At 44.9% G+C, this 21,261-nt stretch overlaps 1 protein-coding gene across 3 annotated transcripts in view; it reads right to left on the minus strand.

Moving 5' to 3' along the window:
- Positions 1-254: 254 nt before the first annotated feature.
- The window catches only part of LOC135909722 (gastrula zinc finger protein XlCGF57.1-like), a 50,431-nt gene continuing 29,424 nt past the window's right edge, over positions 255-21,261 (minus strand). For 2 of the 3 annotated variants that reach the window (XM_065441775.2, XM_070523320.1), the window contains exon 4: positions 9,216-11,120. In XM_065441775.2, the coding sequence (XP_065297847.1) occupies positions 10,069-11,120 (1,052 nt within the window). In that variant the 3' untranslated portion in view covers positions 9,216-10,068. Of the gene's footprint in view, positions 351-9,215; positions 11,121-21,261 lie in introns of those variants that run through there. The other variant, XM_065441776.2, reaches the window with a different exon arrangement.

The following is a 21,261-nucleotide window of genomic DNA, read 5'->3' on the forward strand; positions in this document are numbered from 1 at the left end:
TGCATGTCCCATTAGTGCTTATAGAAATTAGTTGAAATAAAATGTAGGAATGAATTAGGCATGGTGGGCTTGACGTTTACCTCAGGGCTTAAATTACTCCAGTATGTTAGCTATAGCAAGTTCTTTCTGTGTTAATAATGAACTTCCAACTGCCATCACTTAACTTCTCTTGCAGCCCCAGATACAATAAAATGCTAACATCCCTGTATTGCATGCTGCCATTGAAGTATAAAATACCAAGAACAGACAAGGAATACTCAATAAACAATGGCATTTATTTGGTGCTCTGATGAAACAGACAGTGGAAAGCTAACTTACTGAACAATAAATTGCTCTGAAAAAGAACCCATCTGTAACAAAACAAAACGTGCAAATAGACTAAGATCAAGAGCCTGCAGGGCGAACCATGTATACCAGTACCTAGAAGCAACAACACAACAGTAGGTCTAACAGAACAAGTTCATATCTCCCAAAACCACTACTGAAAAAAAATTTGAAAAAAACCAACACAGTAGTTACAGAAATCAGATCATTCACACTTATGTAATGTATTAATAAGTATTACAGGGAATATATATATTCTTAGGGGCATGCAAACAGAATTTTTGAGATCGAAAGAAATGTTGAATACTTTTCTAACAGTAAAAAGTCACATATAACAAAGCAAATTGCTGATTTTACCGACATTATTATATCAAGGTTTAACTGCATTTTGAATTTTTTTTCTCAGCTATAACGGCTTTGTGCGGGTCAGTTCTCGTAATTCCTTTTGCTCTGTGTTATATAAGATGTTGAGAAAAGATCTAAAGTAAATATGACGACCCTGAAAAAAAGTGTTTCAGGGACACTTTAAGAGGAAGCTTTAGCTCGAGGGCTCTTATCTAAATACATGGGAAAGGAAAAATCGTTTTTCTGGACAACTACTCCGCCAAATTTGATGACGTTTATTGCATTTGAAAGAATCAGTTGGAATCTAGTGGCTGTTGTTAGTGAATTTTTTATTTAGGCCATAGACCTTTTTATAAATATTGCTGAAAACCACAACTTTTCAGAAAACAGAACTATCAGGTTTATAACTCCATAACAAAGCAATGAAAAACAAAATCACATATCTGCAAAATGCATCGAATAGGATATTGTCACAGACAAAGCCACAAAGGACTTCGGTCGACACTGTAGATCTCTTTATTTATCGCTGTCCTGGCACCTTCGTCGTTCTCTTCTTCTGGCAGCCACCCAACATGCCTAGCACGTGGCACCGAATTGCACCGTGTGGCCGTGTGGCTGTCAACTGTGTCGAGGTCGTGGCATTACCCACCTCCCTAGGAGCATCGTCTCGATGTGGAACATTGATGCACTGGAGATTGCCACGGGGATACTGTTAAGAGAGACGTAGATGGTCAGAGAGGTGCGGAGCTTTGCGTTCAGTGGCTGTTGTATAACTTCAATCTAGAGACGTGAATGACATCGGACAGGGGTGGGCGTCGGGGACGGTGAGTGGTGCCTTCTCCTTCAGGAATCACTTCATATGCGACGTCGCCAAGTCGTTGAACGATCCTGTAAGGTCCAAAGTAGCAGCGCAAAAGCTTCTCCGACCGACCACACTGGCGGATCGGTGTCCACACCCATACTTTGTCACCGGGTTGATAAGTGACGTCGCGGTGATGGAGATTGTATCGGTCGGCGTCATTGTGTTGTTGATAGCGGATACGCATTCATGCGAGCTGGCGCGCCTCTTCGGCGCATTGAGCGAATTCGGCAGCATCAGTGACAACATTAAAGCAGTAGGTGGGTAAAAGCATTGCGTCCAACGTTGTGACAGCTTCCCGGCCGTGCACCAAGCGAAAAGGGGTGAAGCCGGTAGTTTCTTGAACGGCAGTATTGTATGCAAACGTAACATATGGGAGAATGTCGTCCCAGTTCTTGTCGTCGACGTCAACATACATGGAAATCATATCAGCGATCGTTTTGTTTAGCCTTTCTGTGAGCCCATTCGTCTGGGGATGGTAAGCAGTGGCTTTGCGGTGAACTGTATGATATCTTCTGTGAGCTGCGCTGTAAATGCTGTGCCCCGGTCGGTTATAACCACTGTTGGAGCACTGTGGTGGAGTATGATACCATGTACAAAGAAGGTCGCAATATCATTAGCAGTGCCTCGTGGGAGAGCTCGGGTTTCAATGTATTGCGTAAGGTAGTCTGTGGCAACAGCAATCCATTGGTTACCAGCCCTCGACGTGGGGAATGGTCCAAGCAAATCTATGCCAACCTGCTGAAAAGGGATCCTCGAAGGATCCACGGGATGGAGAAGTCCAGCAGGACGCACGGGTGGTGTCTTGCGTCTCTGGCAGTTGCGGCATGTCTTCTCGTATTGCTTTACGTCACAGCGAAGGTTAGGCCAGAAGTACTTTTGGCGTATGCGTGAAAACGTCCGTGCGAATCCCAAGTGGCCCAAAGATGGCTCGTCGTGAGAGGCCCGCAGGATGTCGTCACGTAGTGAAGACGGCACTACAAGGAGGCAGGCGGTTGTGGTCAAGTGAAAACCTAATTTGTAGAGAACACCATCGTGGAGAAAAAAGGAGGATAACTTGCGCATAAACATACGAGGCGGCTCTGGTAGACGGTTCTCAAGGTAGTCGACGAGAGGCCGGAGTTCTGAATCATCGCGCTGTTGCTTGCTGATGTCTGATGCTGTGATAATGGACAGAAATGCGTCCTTTTCATCAAAGTCGTTTGGCGACGGTTGAAGTGGAGCACGTGACAGGCAGTCGGCGTCGGTGTGTTTACACCCGGATATGAATACTATCGTCATACCGTATTCTTGCAAGCGAAGACTCCAGGGTGCAAGACGGCCAGAGGGATCCTTCAGATTGGCGAGCCAGCACAATGAATGGTGATCTGTCACAACTCAAAACGATCGGCCGTACAAATATAGTCAGAACTTAGCAATTGCCCACAGAACAGCCAAGCATTCCTTTTCCATAGTGGAATAGTTCCTTTCAGCTGGAGACAAAGTGCGGCTTGCGTATGCAATCACGCATTCGGCTCCATCTTGCCACTGCACGAGGACGGCACCAAGGCCAACGTTGCTGGCATCTGTGTGCAACTCGATGTCACTGTCTTCGTCAAAGTGTCCTAGAACAGGAGGTGTGTGCTGACGTTTCTGGAGTTCACAGAAGGCTTCTTGTTGGTCCTGCTCCCAGACAAATGGAACATTATCCTTAGTCGACCGTTGCAAAAGTTCGGCTATCCGTGAAACGTTAGCCACGAAGTGTCGATAATATGCGCAAAGCCCTAGAAAACGGCAGAGTTCGTGTTTGTTCGAAGGTGTTGGAAACGAAGCAACAGCAATGGTTTTGTCGGGGTCTGGTCGAATGCCCTCGTAGCTGATGACATGGCCTAAAAATTTGAGTTCGTCATACCCGAAATGGCATTTTTCAGGTTTTAAAGACAAGCCAGCAGTACGAATTGCGTCAAGAACTGCTTGTAAACGCTGGATGTGCTGCTCAAAAGTTTCTGAAAACACAACGATATCATCTGAATAGACAAGGCATGACTGCCACTTGAGACCTGATAGAACCATGTCCATCATGCGCTGAAAAGTAGCAGGCGCAGAGCACAATCCGAAAGGAAGGACCTTGAATTCGTAGAGTCCGTCAAGAGTAATAAATGCGGTTTTCTCACGGTCACGCTCATCAACCTCTATTTGCCAGTAGCCGCTGCGAAGGTACATCGATGAGAAGTATCGAGCATGTCGAAGGCGATCCAAAGAGTCGTCGATGCGGGCAAGGGGATAAACGTCCTTCTTCGTAACGTTGTTAAGCTTGCGATGGTCAACACAAAAACGCAGTGTGCCGTCTTTCTTTTTCACCAGAACCACAGGTGATGCCCATGGACTGGTGGAGGGCTATATGATATCGTCGGTAAGCATTTGTTGGACTTGATTTCGAATGGCGTCTTGCTCTTTACGAGAAACACGGTAGGCACGTTGGCGCACAGGTCTTTCATTGGGATTTGTAATAATTCTGTGTTTCGCAATAGGCGTTTGGGTGACCTTCGATGTTGAAGCGAAACAGTCCGCAAAAGACTGTAAAAGGCTCCGAATGCTAGCCTGTTGTTCAATTGATAATTTAGAATTCACATCAATATTGCTGTTGGCTGGTACGTCACAGTTAGAATCTCCATCATTGTGTCCTACAGTTAAACAAGCGGGAAAGTCACTGACTGGCTCCAAATAGGCAATGGCAGTTCGTGGGGCGAAGTGCTGGTATTCATGACTGAAATTGGTCACTAAATCTGAGCAGTCTGTGACGACAGCTGCAAGATGCCGCGGGCTACGCAAACCTGTCGAGCCAACAAGACTGACAGATTGCCTTCAGCGATTCCGACACGGGGAGGATCATCGTCTGTTTCTACGGTGATCAACGCAGTACTCCTGGGTGGTAAAGTAGCACAGTCACCCGAAACGCGTAACACCGTGGACTGTGGGTGGTAGTTGTCCGAATGAGTTGCGTGTTTGCTGGAAAAAGTGACAAGTAACTCGCGAAGGTTTATGATTGCGCCGTACTCCCGCAGAAAGTCCATGCTGAGTATGACCTGCCTAGAGCACTCTGCCAGTATAATAAATGAACCGACAAATGTGGCCTCATGAATTTGTATCCTCGCAGTGCACTTGCCGATCGGCATGAGAACATGACCGCCGGCTGTACGGAGTTTAAGTCCTGGCCATGGTGTCATCACCTTGCAAAGTGCAGTAACCAGCTGTCCACTCATGACAGAATAATCGGCACCAGTATCGACAAGAGCGGTTACCAGGTGGTTATCTACAGAAACAAGTATGTCGGCTGAAACAGGTTCACGGTTTTCGAAGGAAGGTGTCGAAGGTACGCACTCGTCGTTGTCGTCATCGTTATCGTCGTTGACGCCGTCGTCGGGGTGTCGCAGCGGAGGATCTCTTGAAGTGCGTTGGACAGCGGCCCCACCCCCGGAGGTCGCTGTTCTTAGTTTCCCCGACTTGGGCTCGTGGCCCGGTTGCCCACGGAAGCGGAGAACGTAGTATAGCAGCTAGGTGACGCCGATCGTGGAGGAGGTGGTGATCGTGACTGGCGCCTCTGCGGAGATGGAGATCGGGTCGTTGGCAGGGACTGTTCAACCGGTGGGAACTGCGCATACGGCGACGAAGGTTGACTGGCCAGATTTTGTTGGATTTCTCTCGGGCACTCTACCTCACGTGGGCGACGAGTGCCGGGGTGATAGCCCTGGAGTCCTATTCTTCGGTAAACAGGCACGGTACAAGTGGCCCGCTTCGCCACAGTGGAAGCAGAGTGGCTGATAGTCCGGTGTGCGCCACACGTCTGACTTTCGCGTATTGATTCGGGGGCTCGTGGACATGTATATATTTGTACATGAAGCTTGGCCCTGGAAGTGGCACAGCGGTTCTTGAGAAGAAGGCGGGTTACAGTGGTTCCCGGGTTGCAATGGTAGCCTCACTGCTTGTGCATAAGTCAGTATGGGGGCGGCTTCAGGTCTGGTTTGCACGAATGGCTGTGCCGCCTGGCGGACTTCTTCGTGGACTATATCTGTGAGGGACGTTACGGTCGGTTGAAATCGTGCTCCCTGTAGTCGATCGAGCTCCTCACGCACGACACTACGCACAAGCTCTCGAAGCGCATTGGTGTCATAGGGCAACGAGAGAGAAGACGCTGATCCCAGGCTGATTTGGCGATAATTGACTGAGGAACGTTGCTGAAGGGCTCGCTCCTCCACTGTCGTAGCCTCACTGACAAACTCAGCTACTGTAGCTGGAGGCCTTCACATCAGTCCAGCAAACAGCTGCTCTTTCACTGCACGCATCAGCAGGCGTACTTTCTTCGCTTCTGTCATGCCAGGGTCAGCACGCTTGAAAAGCCGCGACATGTCCTCGACGAACATGGCGACGCTTTCGTTCGGCCTTTGAACCCGGTTCTGAAGGGCTTGCTCTGCTCGCTCTTTTCTTGCGGGGCTGCTGTACGTATAGTGTATCTGCTGTTGAAATTCTTGCCAGGTGGTGATGGATGGCTCGTGGTTAGCGAACCATGTTCGGGCAGAGTCCTCTAGGGCGAAGTACACATTCCTTAACTTTTTCTGCTCGTCCCAATAATTGACGTCAGCCACACGATCAAAGTCGTGGAGCCAGTCTTCCAAGTCCTCAAAAGGCTCACCATGGAACGGCCGCAGCCAGCGTGGGGTGTGGAGAACCAGCAACACAGGAGGCTGTCCCGTACCGTATGTCTCCTGTGTCTGGCTTGCGGTTGTGGTGGACATCCTCGGCAGATCTTGCAGGCCGTATTCCGGAGGCAGTCTTTGAAGCCGTCGGCTTTCGCGTAGGTTGTCCACTTCCAGTTTCTGGGGGTCAGAGTACATAGACGCGTACCCAGCACGTCCACCAGTTTGTCACAGGCAAAGCCACAAAGGACTTCAGTCGACGCTGTAGATCTCTTTATTTATCGCTGTCCTGGCACCTTCGTCGTTCTGTTCTTCTGGCAGCCACCCAACATGCCTAGCATGTGGCACCGAATTGCACCGTGTGGCTGTCAACTGTGTCGAGGTTGTGGCAATATCTAAAGCTGACAAAATCTATGTATTAAGTGGGCATTTAAATATATCACTAATATGTGAGTAGGACTTTTGCAGAACCCTCGTAAACAATGTAACAGGTTAACGAAATATATTTCATTTATTTACACCTTAAAGGCCCAGAGGCATTACGTCAGAGAGGGCTTTAATCCTTGCGACAATGTTGGAACAAATGTAAGGAACAGTAAAGAAACAACAATAAACAAAAACAAGGCAGGAACAATTGTGAAAAAATAGGTACATTGTGTTGGAGTAAGGCTGGGTAGGATCGGTAAATAGGCAATGTGGTTTTTAACATTTCGCGGAATGATTTACGGTCAGTGCATAAGGCAATATCTTCTGGGAGGTTGTTCTAATGGGTTATTGTGTCAGCGAAGAATGAAGTGTTCAAGGCAGATGATCGGGCGATAATGTAAGCTATGGGACAATTGAGGCTTAAGCAAGTGGATGTACGTAATGGTGGATTTAACAGGGAATGCCTGGAGTACAGATGGTAATAAAAGCTGTGAAGCAAGCAGAGACGAGAGGTGATCCGGCGGGAAGCAAGTGAAGGTAGTTCAAGTGTACGTTTTAATGCAGCTATGCTGGTTTCACTAGTCACTGGAAGTTACAAACCGAGCGGTGCGATTTTGTATTGCTTCTATGCCGTAGGTAAGATATGATTGGGAAGGGTGCCAGCTAGATGATACATATTCTAACTGCGGACGTATGAAAGTTATATATGCTAGCTTTTTTATTTGTGGGGATGCAGTTTCCAGGTTACATTTTAAATATCCAAGGGTACGTGAAGCATTCGAACAGATGGTGTCAATATGAGTTGACCATGACAGTGTCGATGTCATGGGAAGGCCGAGCTATTCGTAAGATGGGGCATGACTGATAGGAGCTGAATTTATTGTGTAGGTGCGACTGGTTAAGTTTGGTTGTGGGTGAATGACAAAGCTTTGCATTTATTAAGGTTAAGCAGCATGAACCATTTCTCACAACATACTGCGATGGAATCGAGATCATGTTGCAGTGTGGTGATGTCATTTGAGCATTTGATAGGGGAATATGACACAATCGTCCACGAAAAGACGCAACTTTTTCTTAACATTAGCAGGTTAGTCATTGATGTAGCTAAGGAAAACTAGAGGCAATAAGCCAGTGCCTTGTGGCAGACCCGATGTTACGCTGCTAAGGGACGAATTATGGTTATTTGCAGAGGTAAACTGTGCACGCCTTTTTAAGTGTTCGAGCCAGTAAAGCAAGCTATTTGGGACTCCGATGCGAGTTATTGAAGCATGTGATTGTGGCAAATGCGGTCAAACGCTTTCGAGTAATCCAAGAAAATTGCATCAATCTGCAAGAGAATGTCCATGAATTGCAGAATGTCATGGGTGAACTCGGCGAGTTGGATCTCGTATGAAAATAGTTTTCTGAAGCCGTGCTGGTGAGGGTAAAAGATGTTGATAGACTCCAGGTGAACCATTAGGTTGGATGAGATTATGTGTTCTAGTAGTTTGAAAGGAATGCTGGTCAGAGAAATTGGGTGATAATTTATAGCACGGGGGTGGTCGCAAGTCTTAAAAGATTGGTACGACATGAGCCATTTTCCAGTCGTCGGGCAAGTTTTCCGTCCATAAGGATCGCGTAAATGTTAGGTGTAGTACCTGGTTAGAAAGGTTACTGGTGTTAACTATTTTAGCATATAGTTATATTTTCTTCAACCATGTCATGGGAACACCAAGTAACTCACGTTGTCAAACAACTGGCTAGAGTAGTGGGCATGATTGGTTGCACACGGCACATTCTTCCGACGTCACTCAAACTAACTCTTTATCACGCACTTTTTTTATTCTCACGTAAATTATTGTCATCTTGTATGGGGAACTGCAACACATTCTTGTCTTCGCAAAATACACATGCTGCAGAAAAGGGTCCTTCGCTACGCCTTCAATGTTAGCTATGGGTCACCCAGCAAAGGTCTCTTTCTTACAGCCGGTGTGGTCCAAATCTATGAATTATACCTATACCGGTTGAGCATTTCTTACAAAACAGAAATAAAAAATGGTACAAACCATATTCGACGATTGGCAAACTTGCAAGAGAAAACCACTAATTACCCTTTCAGACAACCCGAACAATGGATGGTGCCAACAGCACGCCTAAACTCCGGGCAAGAACGTTTGCAATTCACACTCCCTTCCCTTCTGAACGCTTATACATCTGCACATTTTGACTTATTCACCTGTACTCATAAGGTATTGCGTAGGATGTATATAGATGGTAGCTCCGAACAATTTTCATCTTCAATTGTGCCAAAATAAGTATTTGCTTCTGTATCTAATATTTCATGTATGAGAGTGTGATAAGTAACAACAATCTTTTTATCCCTGTGTTTACTCAGTACGCTTGAAGTGCTCTTGCGATGTATAGCATTACATTTTTGTTCTTTTGTTTCGTTTATACGACACCTGAAGTTGAGTCGTTGTTTGTCTTCTGCTGCTGCCTGTAAAATGGGGGCTGCGGCTTTGTCAAGCTGTATTTTTTACAGCTTTTTCTGCAGCTCCTCTGTCCATGTATCTTTGAGGCAGAAATAAACTTTATTATTATTATTATTATATATATTACCACATTAAGCTAAGTTTTAGTGAATTAATGAGGCTATGTGTCCCATCAACGTTGATCTTGATGTCCAGCATCAATTTTACTGAAAGTGGTGGTATTAGTTTAACGGGAACGTCATTAGTGTTGGAGAAAACTGAGGTGAAGTAGTCATCAAGAGCCGACGCGCATTTCTCAGAGTTAATGAGGTTGCCATCCGAATCTGCTAGTTCAATCTGCCTAGAACGCGTCTTTACTGAAAGTACCAGAATTTATTGGGATTTGAGTGTAGAATAGTCTTCAGTCTAAGTAGTCTGCAGAATAGTCGTAGAATAGTCTGCAATGTAAACTGATACATCAAATCTCTCGGCTTTGGATGATCTACTGTATGCTGTTTACAAAACTACGATATTTATTCTAAGAGCAGAGCTACGAATTTATAAACTTCTTGTTCCAACTTTTTCAAATTTTTGTAAACTCCTGTTATTACATTCAGGCCTTCAATCGAAATTCTGCTTCCAGCAGTCACTAGAATAGAACTTTTTCTCTGAAACACAACAAATTTCATTATAATTGGCTCAGTGGTTATCTCAGAAAAGCGTTACTGCATTTTACATGTATTTGAATTGGCAGCATCAAAATTGGGCCCAAGATAAAGCTTCCTCTTAGGAGCACATGGAGATACTTGTGCTAAATGATGCAGCAGAGCAGTATGCAACATGCTACACATTTGTAGATTTATACTTCAGACTCTCGTTCAACATGGTTGTCGACCTATCCTACAGTACCATGGTGCTGTGACCTCTTATGTCTGCAATAGCGATGACACTGCATTAAGACTTGGAGCAGATGGTGCAACTACATGGCCGGTCACCTGTATGAATGGGCTGGTGTATCTTCAGGGCATTCTTCAACAAGAATCTCTGAAGGCATAAAGGGCACTGAAATGGCTTCTCGCCTCATGTGTTGCCTAAGGTGGCTCTTTTGTGAAAAGCTCCGAGAGCATGAGGGGCACTGATATGGTTTCTCACCTGTGTGGGTGCGCAGGTGGACTTTCAGGTGACCCTTGTATGAGAAGCTCTGAGAGCATGAAGGGCACTGATATGGCTTCTCACCTGTGTGGGTGCGCAGGTGAACTTTCAGGTGAGACTTGTGTGAGAAGGCCTGAGGGCATGAAGGGCATTGATATGGCTTCTCGCCTGTGTGGGTACGCAGGTGGACTTTCAAATTACGCTTGTGTAAGAAGCTCTGAGAGCATGAAGGGCACTCAAATGGTTTCTCGCCTGTGTGGGTTTGCAGGTGGTCTTTGAGGTGGCCCTTTCGTGAGAAGCTCTGAGGGCATGAAGGGCACTCAAACGGTCTCTCGCCTGTGTGGGCACGCAGGTGAACGCTTAAGTCGTATCTGTTTGAAAAGCCCCGAGAGCATGAAGGGCACTCATATGGTTTCTCACCAGTGTGGATGAGCACGTGGGCTTTTAGGTGACCCTTGTGTGAGAAGCTCCGAGAGCATGAAGGGCATTGATATGGCTTCTCGCCTGTGTGGGTGCGCAGGTGGGATTTTAGGTAGCCCTGTTGTGCGAACCTCCGAGAGCATGAAGGGCACTCAAATGGCTTTTCGCCTGTGTGGGTGCGCAGGTGGGATTTCAGGTAGGCCTGTCGTGCAAACCTCCGAGAGCATGAAGGGCACTCAAATGGCTTCTCGCCTGTGTGGGTGCGCAGGTGAACACTTAACTTGTGTCTGTTTGGCAAGCTCCTATGGCATGAAGGACACTGAAATGGCCTCTCGCCAGTATGAAAGCTGGCATGTGCATCCAGATGAAACAGTTCATCAGCCTCATAGTCCCATAGATGACATTGGTGGAGGCAACCTTGCTTTGAGATGTCACATTTGGCAGTTGACGGAGAAATAGAACGTCTTGATGCTGCACAAATAAAACGAAAGTAGGCAAGTTATTATGAAATTCCAAAAAATAATGCACATGCTAAATTTAGCGACAAGCTTTCTTTTTTTATTATTTGGGAGATCTTCACGGTGACTTCAAGTATTATGAAACAAAGAACTCCTGATAGCCCTTTTGAATTTAATCAATATTTCTGTATTTGAATGCGTCATAACCCTGTTTGTGAAGTACACTTATAAAATACTTATATAAGTATTTTACAGAAAAGTAAACAATCATAAAGTGGCAGAATATGGAGTGTACGACGAATCTCAAATTTGTATGAACCTCAGAGAACACTTTAAAAAATGGTTTGACCAAGCTTGCTCTCTCATGCTCAATGGGCACTTGAGGTTTGGAGGCCATATTTGGCACTTGCAAAATGTGTTATGATTCACTGAAACAAGAAATTTGTCTCATACGAGACTTCATCAGTGGCTTTTTTCTTGATCAGATGCTGAACTTCGGCAACGTTTTCATAAGTTGAGATTGCAAGGAGCTGGCCGGGAAATACCGTAATTTTGCCCATATAACCCGCTAACAAGTACAACCCGCATCCTCTTTCAGAACAGCCAAGAAATAAAGAAATAATGTGCATGTATAACCCACAGAAATTACTGCATACAACCCTCAGAAGTTTACAAAAACAGTATCCATTGGGGATAAATGATTTGTCCATGCTGTATCTTCAGCCAGTGAATCTGCTTTACTGTTTTCTGAAACTGAAGCTGGGCCGTTGAGTGCGGCTTATTGTGATCCAAGTTATACTTTGCCAGCGCCATGCGCTAAATTCGCAAACTGCTAAATGCAAAATGCCGACCCATGAAGAGGAGGAGAATGACCGACAATGCAGGAGGGGAGAAAGGAGCTTCAACACAGAGGGGCGCAAAAACAGTGCGCTACCCCAGGAGATAACGAAAGTGTGAGTAGCTGAGAACCTTGCCTTGAAGTGTGGCTTTGTGGCAGCACAAGCTGTGCTGCCATGGAGCCACACTTCAAATATAAATTCCAGTAATCTCCACCCCAATCCTGACTTTACTGTAAAATTGTTACTATGTTTGATGCGGCTTATAGGTGCTAAAATACAACAATTTCTTTATGAGTGCACTCTGCTCCTAGTACCCTGCCATCTCAAAATAGTGGCAAATGATTGCTGGAACTGACAAGGAATAGTAAAAAAAAAATCGCCCCCTTAACGAAGCGTAATGCATTTTAACACACAAAGAGGTGAAGGTATCGTGGTGTTTGTGAAGGGATGCACTGAGCATCGTCGGTGGCTTTGAAGGAATGACACACACACTAGTTCCACACCACACCCAATTACCCCTCGGTTGCAATAAGGGTGTTTAAACATATATAGTGGGGTGTCCACTGGGGACACCCAACAGAACAAAGTACTATAATTTTCAACAGGTATAACAAAACATAACCTAAACACAGCTGGATGAAAACAAGGGAGGCAAGCGTAATAATAATAATAATATTTGGGGTTTTACGTGCCAAAACCACTTTCTGATTATGAGGCACGCCGTAGTGGAGGACTCCGGAAATTTTGACCACCTGGGGTTCTTTAACGTGCACCTAAATCTAAGCACACGGGTGTTTTCGCATTTCGCCCCCATCGAAATGCGGCCGCCGTGGCCGGGATTCGATCCCGCGACCTCGTGCTCAGCAGCCCAACACCATAGCCACTGAGCAACCACGGCGGGTATAGAGGCAAGCGTATGCAGTGATGGAAGCGGCATTTCGTTTTTTAGAGCAGCTTTTAGAGCAGCAAAAATTGCAATTTCGAGAAGAAACATATGCTTCTGGAGCAGAAAATCTGCCGTTTGGAGCAAGAAAAGAATGCTTTTGAGCTGTAACTTACTGCTCCGGTGCAAAGAGGAAGCACTGTGTAAGTTAGTACTTTTTGAATTAATGCTTTCAATGTGAATTACGCAATGCTGCCAGTATTTCTTCCCCAACTTGTTCCATTCTTGTGTTATTATACAAGAGGACTAAGATAAGCACCAACTTAATAGTAATTCACAGTTAACTCTGCATTTCAACAAAAAGTTAACTCCGCCACCCTCAAGCTGTCCTTGGCTTCATTATTCATTTCACCTGCTAAATGTTCTATTATAGCATTTCATCTGCTAAACAACTAAGCTGAATGCACATAGCCACCCAATTCTTTATTAATATGGTGCAAGCACTGTATCCTCGCAGATTAAACATACTGCGTAACGATAACCTCATGCACTTGAAGCTCATGCTAGTCAAAGCGTATGGTCTTCCAGGATGTTCCAAGCAAAGCACTGGCACACCACTTATCTGACGCTGACACAATGTTAATAAATAACTGGGTGACTGTACTATATTCACAATACATATTCCTCCAATTGAAATTACTAGCTGAGCAAGTTGGTAGTTGATCAGAAGCACGACTAAGCAGTGAAAATACAGATGGAACAGCAACAATGATGCCATTTTAATTGTCATCGCAGGAATAGATTGAATAGTGTCTGCGCTGTGTGACTTGTGCGCCTTTGACTATTTCCATGTCCCGTTTTCAATTTTTTTTTTCCATGTCGAAGCAGCCTAGTCGTAATATAATATGCCTTATGCACTTGTCGATATACCACTAAGTAACTGCGAGAAAGGTACACTGAGAAGCTGTGCCCTTGCAATAATGTGGCACCATAAATACATCACATATTTACAATTGCTATAACAATTATATGTCACTAGAGGAGAAATTGCATAGTCATTGTCAGCGTCATTTTGTGCATAATGTTTAAGTGCGATAAGGTGGTGCCCATGCACCCTAGATGCTGTAGCTGTGATGGAAACCGTGTGTGGACGAGTAGCGAAGGTTGGTTGCTTGATGCACGGTGCCTTGTCACGCACACAGAATATTCCCAATTTGGAGCTGTGCATGTTGGCTCAGGCCCGGCGGTATGGCTGCGGTAAACGACAATTTGGCACAGCATGTAGCAGCATTTCCTTCACAGCGCTATTCACGCAGCACTTCCATTACTGACAAACTTTTTTTCTGGTTACATTTCGGTCCGCCCCCATGCTTGGTTTTTGCAAGGCTTAGATGACCTATGAGAGCATGAGATTTTGTTGCATCTTCACATGAAGCAACACCATATGAAGGAAAACCGCATGTACATGGCAGCTGGAATGGCAAGAAAAAAACTTCGCTTGACATGCTAAAGCAGGTGAAGAGCAAACAACATTTTCACAATAACGGTGTAGTCATTATTGTTTACATAATGCAGCAGTGAAGAAAGTATCACCCACATGAACATCACCTCAATAAAAAAGATGAATTTGGTATGACTAGGGCTACATTAATCATATACTTTTCCCTAAAGCCTCCGTTCAATTGCTATCACACTGAACTCTTATTGTTTCCAACATAGGAATTCAAAAACACAATAACAACTTCAGATAGAAGTGAGCGCCTTTGACTCTGCAGTGCGGTTCGTCAATGACGCTCTACCCCGAGCTTTCTCTTTCTCGCCTTTCTTTCTATTCCGCTTCCCCCTTCCCCCAGCACAGAATAACCTATCGATTTTTTGACTGGTTAACATCCCTGCCTTCTTTTTATCTCTCTATCTCTCTCAAATAGAAGAATTCTGATAAAAAATGCTCCACGACATTTTCTGTCTCACTGTTGCAGTATTAAACACTCTGAGTAGCAAGCTTTTCGTAGCAAAAAACAAAAAAATTAGTACCGTAAATATTCATTGTCGGTCCCTTAGATCAGATATTTACTTTCACCTCTGGCTAACTGCCCCTTGTTACAACAGCAGAATTTTATGCATTTCAGTGTTCACAGGTTCGCAGTTATTTCCCTGACGCCCCAGAATGCCACACAAGTTACTGCAGACACATTTAGAATCCTAGTTCCAGTTCTGTTACCTCTATCAGATATAAGAAAATGGCTATTTTTTTTTACTTTGCTGTAGTACAGTAAAACTTCAGTGATACGTCTCTCGAGACAAAAGAAAAAGTAACAGCCGGGAAAACATAACAGTCACAAATGCCGCAAATTGCCACAGCGATGTCAGAAACAGCTCTGAATTGCTGCCAGTACCGTTATCAGACATCTCGGTGCTTGCATTATGACTGGGGATGGAGTGCGCACATGTGTATAGGTAAGGGACACGTACAATGTTCCATGAAAGTGGCCACTTTCAACTTTATTGTGCTTCACTGCAATGCTATGCACATGCTTCACTGCATACCACAGCTATATTGCAGTGAAGCTGAATAACTAGAAGTGGTAAGGCGCCAGTGGCACTTAGGACTGCTTGAATGGGTGAATGCGAAAGCATTAAGCTTCCTTTGGCAAAATGTTTTTCTCTGCATGTTCCTTGTGTGCGCAAGCTTTCGCCTGGGTTCTTATGTGCCAAGCGTCTCTACACGCTTGCTTGCCAGCGAGGTGTTCACAACTTGGAGGACCACTCGGCGGCTCAGCTGAGAGCAAGCAAGCATCTGAGTTGTCAACAAATTCGACTTCGCCCTGCCATCTGCTAGCCGGCTGGTTAGCTCAGATGGTAGAGCGGCTGCCCCGGAAAGGCGGTGGTCCCGGGTTCGAGTCCCGGACCAGGACGAATTTTTCTTCAACTATGAGGCTTTTCTTTCGAGGTACCCCTATGGGTTCCCTTTGTAGCGATTGCTACGAACGGGTGGATGTCTGATTTTCCCTTTATTGATTACTTCTCTCCACCTTGTGGGTTTCCACAGAGCTACTACGTCAAACTCTTGCCTTTGCTTCGTGTTGTCGACAAATTCGACTTCGCCCTGCCATCTGCTAGCCGCCTCATTAGCTCAGATGGTAGAGCGGCTGCCCCGGAAAGGCGGTGGTCCCGGGTTCGAGTCCTGGACCAGGACTAATTTTTCTTTAGCTATGAGGCTTTTCTTTCGAGGAACCCGTATGGGTTTCCTTCGTAGCGATTGCTACGAACAGGTGGATGTCTGATTTTCCCTTTATTCACAGTTGCATGATGTTCCAACCATTGGTCATCCAAGAGTCTAAAAAATGTATGATTGTGTTTGGCATTGTTTCTTCTGGCTTGGTGTTTCCCGTTCCGTTTGCGGTTACGTCGCCTCCTGTAAATCCTGTCAGCATCGCAAAAAACCAGCAGCCCTACGAGCTGGCCATCTTCATCCCATTAAAATACCATCTTCACCATTCTTTCGAGTTGGTCTTGATCTCTTTAACCCTTTTGCTCTATCGCTTAGTGGGAACAAGTGCAATTGGAAGCATAGCAGTTACTATGGACTACACCAACTGGTACATGATCATGCGGGCTCTCCCGACCAGTTGTGCAACCGACATTGCTGACTTCCTTCTCGACGCAATGATACTTCACCACTGCACTCTCCGACAACTCTTTAACGACCGGGGCCGCTACTTTCTCTCACAAGTTGACCAGGACATCTTGCACACCTGCACTACAAAGCACAGGTTTACAACGGTGCACCACTCTCAGACCAATGGCCTCACGGAGCGGCTCAATAGAACTATCACTGAAATGCTCGCCACGTACGTTTCCTCCAGCCACCGTGACTGGGATGCCGCTCTGCCGTTTGTCATATTCACCTACAATATATCCCACCATGATTCTGCTGACCTTATACTGCCATTTGACGCGATCCTCCCAGCCATTCTTGATACATCAGAATATGCCCGAGATGCCATATCCAGAGCAACCGAGGCATGTGAGATTGCATGCCTGCATCTGATTACTTCCCAAGAAAAGCAGTGACGCATATATGACACTCGCCACCCCACTGCCCACTTTAACAATGGTGACAATGTGCTTCTTTGAAAACCAGCACAGTGAGTTGGTCTTTGTCAGAAGCTGATTTCACCCTACTCAGGCCCATACCATGTCTTGCGTCAAGTGACAGACATGACCTACGAGTTACAGCCTCTCGATACCTCACCAACGTGATCCTCCTCTGATATCGTTCATGTCGCTCGCCTGGTATGATATCACTCCAACCTACCAAGCGCTGGGACAGTGCCTTTGCCACCGGAGGTCATGCTATGAGACGCTGCAGTAGCAAACGATGATGAGAGAACTGACGAAGACGATGATCACCAATAATCGTGGCTGAATAAACGTACACTCACCAACTGAAAAAATTCTAAACGCAGATTGACGTTTCGGCACCCAATACAGGTGTCTTGATCACAATGAACGAATGCATGGTGGTCTTCATTATATACGCGTCAGACATAATGCGCTTGCGTACAACTCGGGGAGGGGTCCCCGTGTCCGGTTTATCCTGTTAGTAGTAGATTGTATGCAGAATGATTCAAGGAGCAATCGGGATGATAATTCTTTCTCTCTTTCGATGATAAAAGCCGAATGCCAGTTAATACCGTGTCCAGTCTTTTCGTGATGCTCTGCCAGGGCACTAGAGATCGTGTGTACCAATAATCATGCGCATGGGCTCCATCCTGTATGCTTCTCTTCTGCCCATTGTATAGATTGTGTAAATATGTTGTCAAGCGTCTTGTCTCCCTATAACAAGATCTATCAAAATGTCATTGAATAAGCATTACTTCTGTTACCATTGCTACCTGATAATGAAGAGTTATTAGTGATCACTAGAGATAAGCTCAGTTCAGTGTACTCTTACTATTGTAAAGCATAGTGTTACGGATATCAAATGATAATTCGAATGGCGATTTAAGATTAATAATTAAGAGATGATAACAATTAGTCACTAGTTATCCCGAATCATTTTGTTTGGTATGACCTCAGTAGCCATCATCCATTCATTTTGTCACAGGTATGAGTATGTTCCTTTAAATACTTTCTGCTGTTTCAGATTGCACATGTGGTCGAAACAGGTGTTCTCACTAGTGATTATGTTCACTTCAACTTTCTCGACTATTCACGAATCACAGCTTCATGGACATAAAGTGAAAAGCCTCTTAAAGGGTGATTCAAGTATGACAATTATGAACTGAGTAGTTTGAGCTAGTAGTAAATATTAATATCCTTCTTACCATGATAGCATTTACTTGTACACAGTGCTGTTGAGCAGAATAACGTGTCAACATACCAGCGGTTAGTCGAAGAATATAAAGAATATCAGTGAGTCAGTAGCGACAAGTATTGCTTTTGCACAGTTCTGTGTTGTCAGCATTTACAATGCTTTAGCGTAAGGATCTCACATGAACAGACATTAGCACGATTATTAAATTAGATTGTGTGGGATCTCATTCCGCCATGGATTGTCAACCGTCACGCAGCTTACGGAAGTTGTGCATGACCTCGCATTTAACATCAATAACTGTAGCCAGACTGATATAATATTATTAGACCTTTCCAAAGCATTTGATCGCGTATGTCACAGTAAATTATTAACAAAATTGCGAGGTTTTATTGGGGATGGGGAAATTTTAGACTGGGTAACAGATTTCTTAACAAACCGGACACAATTCGTACTATTTCAGCATGTGGAATCTGCGACAGTGCCTGTCACATCAGGCGTCCCCCAAGGATCCGTGTTGGGGCCACTGTTATTTTTAATTTTCATTAACGACATAACCAGAAATATTGACTGTAACACCAAACTGTTTGCTGATGACTGCATCCTCTACCAAACAATTAACACCTACGAAGATCATGTTTCGCTTAGCAACTCACTAGACCAGCTAAATGAATGGTGTAAAAAATGGCAAATGACGATAAACACAACTAAATCAGTTTGCATGACGGTAACAAGAAAAAAACAACCTTACGGCTTTCCATGCTTTATTAACGGCACAATGCTAACGAAAGTTCACCAGCATAAATACTTAGGCATCACTCTAACTTCTGACCTGAGATGGGATGCGCACATTGCCAACGTGACCTCGAAGGCATTACGCAAGCTATTTTATCTCCGAAGATGTCTCCGCCTTGCACCAACGTCGACTAAGCTTCTCGCGTATACTACTTTCGTTAGACCGGTTTTGGAGTACGCTAACACAGTTTGGTTTCCCCACTCAGTAACTAACATAACGAAACTGGAAAAAGTACAGCGAAAAGCGCTGCGGTTTATTCACAACAAGTATAAGCGTACAGATTCACCCACTAACCTTGCGGCTATATCGGGTTCAGGGACGCTCTCATCAAGGGCGAAGCAAGCACGGCTAAAATTTTTATTTAACTTGATTCACAATTATTACAAGATTGACCTAACAAAATACATATATTTTTCGCAGTCACGATCATTGAGACATAAACATGCACACGCTTTAACAGAATATTCATGCCATAATGACACATTCATGTACTCTTATTTCCCCCTCGTGATAAGGGAATGGAATCGCCTCGATCCGTCAGTCATTTCTGCAGACTCATTATCTCAGTTCGCATCACGGTTAGAATCCACATCTAGTAATCAGTAACGCAGTCTCATTCACATAATATGCTTTGTAATTCTTGTAAGTCATGCTGATTATCGTGAGGGTGTTTACTGTTATTTTTGTTCCCGTTTGCTGTTTTTTTTCATGATGTATTATCTGTATTGCTGCGCATGTCACCTAGAAATGTGTTATCTATATTTGTTTCTTTTATGTATTCTTACCTTGTTCCTTTACGTTCCTTGTTTGGCTTATTGACACGCAATTTGTATGTGCACGTGTATTACCATGTCTTTCATTTCTGTATGTCCACCTGCTATGGTCCCTGATGGGACTGGCAGTATTGAAAATAAATAAATAAAATAAATAAATAAATATGCTCGAGTCCCTAGAGATCACGAGCGAACACAGCGTTGATGGTGCTTTGCAATGCAGATGGCAGCTCTGATGCATACAGGACGATTTCTCAAGTCTCGTATATTCAGATAACAGTGGTTGATTTGACAATTTGGTATTATAAATTTCTTGAAAGGGCGTATGGTGTGAAGCAGTAAAAAGTTGACAACAAAGGACAAGATGCCCAACAGATCTGTAAGGAATGAAGCAACCATGTGTCCATCAGATACGATTGCTCGGTGCCACTGCTTTAATGGAACCCCGTTTCCCCTGCCTTTGCACAGTTATGTCGCACTTCTTTTTCTGTTCACAAAACACTGCCACGCATGAGTAAAGGGACAAGTTAGTCGATGATGACAGTGCTCCTTTTACTTGATGTTCTTCAGTACGCTGTGATTAAGGAAGTCATTGGCATTGTCCAGATTTTCTTGGTAGCTTTTTTAGGCACACCGTCCTTACAAAGTTCTTCAGCTGGTGGCAGTCTAATTGGTGAAAGTCATACCTGCTCTCTTTGTCACTTTCCGAATCTGCAACAGGCTGACACGCTCACTGTGGTGGTGACCGTAGTGGCTACTTGCATACCACCAGGCTGAAACGGAAGCCCAGGAACCACCCAACAGCGCGCGAACTATTGCAGCAGTCGTCAGAGTGGTTTGTTTCCATTCCTTCTGGGACCAGTTCATCAACAGCAGGTAGTCCATGTCATTCTTGTTCTCAACCTAGGCACCAGGAAGACGTCCGCAGGAACACGGGCGCAGCAATCTGTTGTACATCGTGATGGTGCCACAGCACTTTCAATCGAATTCGACTTCAGTCGTCTAACATGGAGTTGTTGGGCACCTGTGGCAGTGGCAGGCTTTGTGGTGTAGTTGGTGGCAAATAGCTCTGCCGGTAAATGAAAGTGAACCTTTTGGTCAAAGAAATTGGTGCAGTCACATACAACCGGGGCACGGTTGTGAGGTCCTCAACGGAGTAGTAGTGCTCGCATGGGTCTGTTCTAAACTAGAGCGGGTGCTTGTAGCGGTCTTTTCCAGTGGTAACGTAGACATTCATGTGACTGTTGTTGCGGCCGCTTGTGTCTTACCGTATTTACACGATTGTAAGTCGACCCCTTTTTTTAAATTTGAAAGTCTGAAGTTGGGGGGTCGACTTACAATCGAAACCAAAACATGGCGCCGGCAAAAAAAAACGATACCAACGGGAGCTACAATGTAGTTACAATTTTATGGTTCCTCTATGGCCCTACCCGTATCTTCTCGCTATCCCGCGTGTTTGTTCGCTTTTCGGAAGGGTTTTTCAACATTTTTGAGAGTTTTACAGTGCATGCAACAATGATGGGTGAGGGGGTGTCGATAGTTGATG

This window comes from Dermacentor albipictus, chromosome 8 (genome assembly GCF_038994185.2).
Source record: "Dermacentor albipictus isolate Rhodes 1998 colony chromosome 8, USDA_Dalb.pri_finalv2, whole genome shotgun sequence".
Lineage (NCBI taxonomy): Eukaryota > Metazoa > Arthropoda > Arachnida > Ixodida > Ixodidae > Dermacentor > Dermacentor albipictus.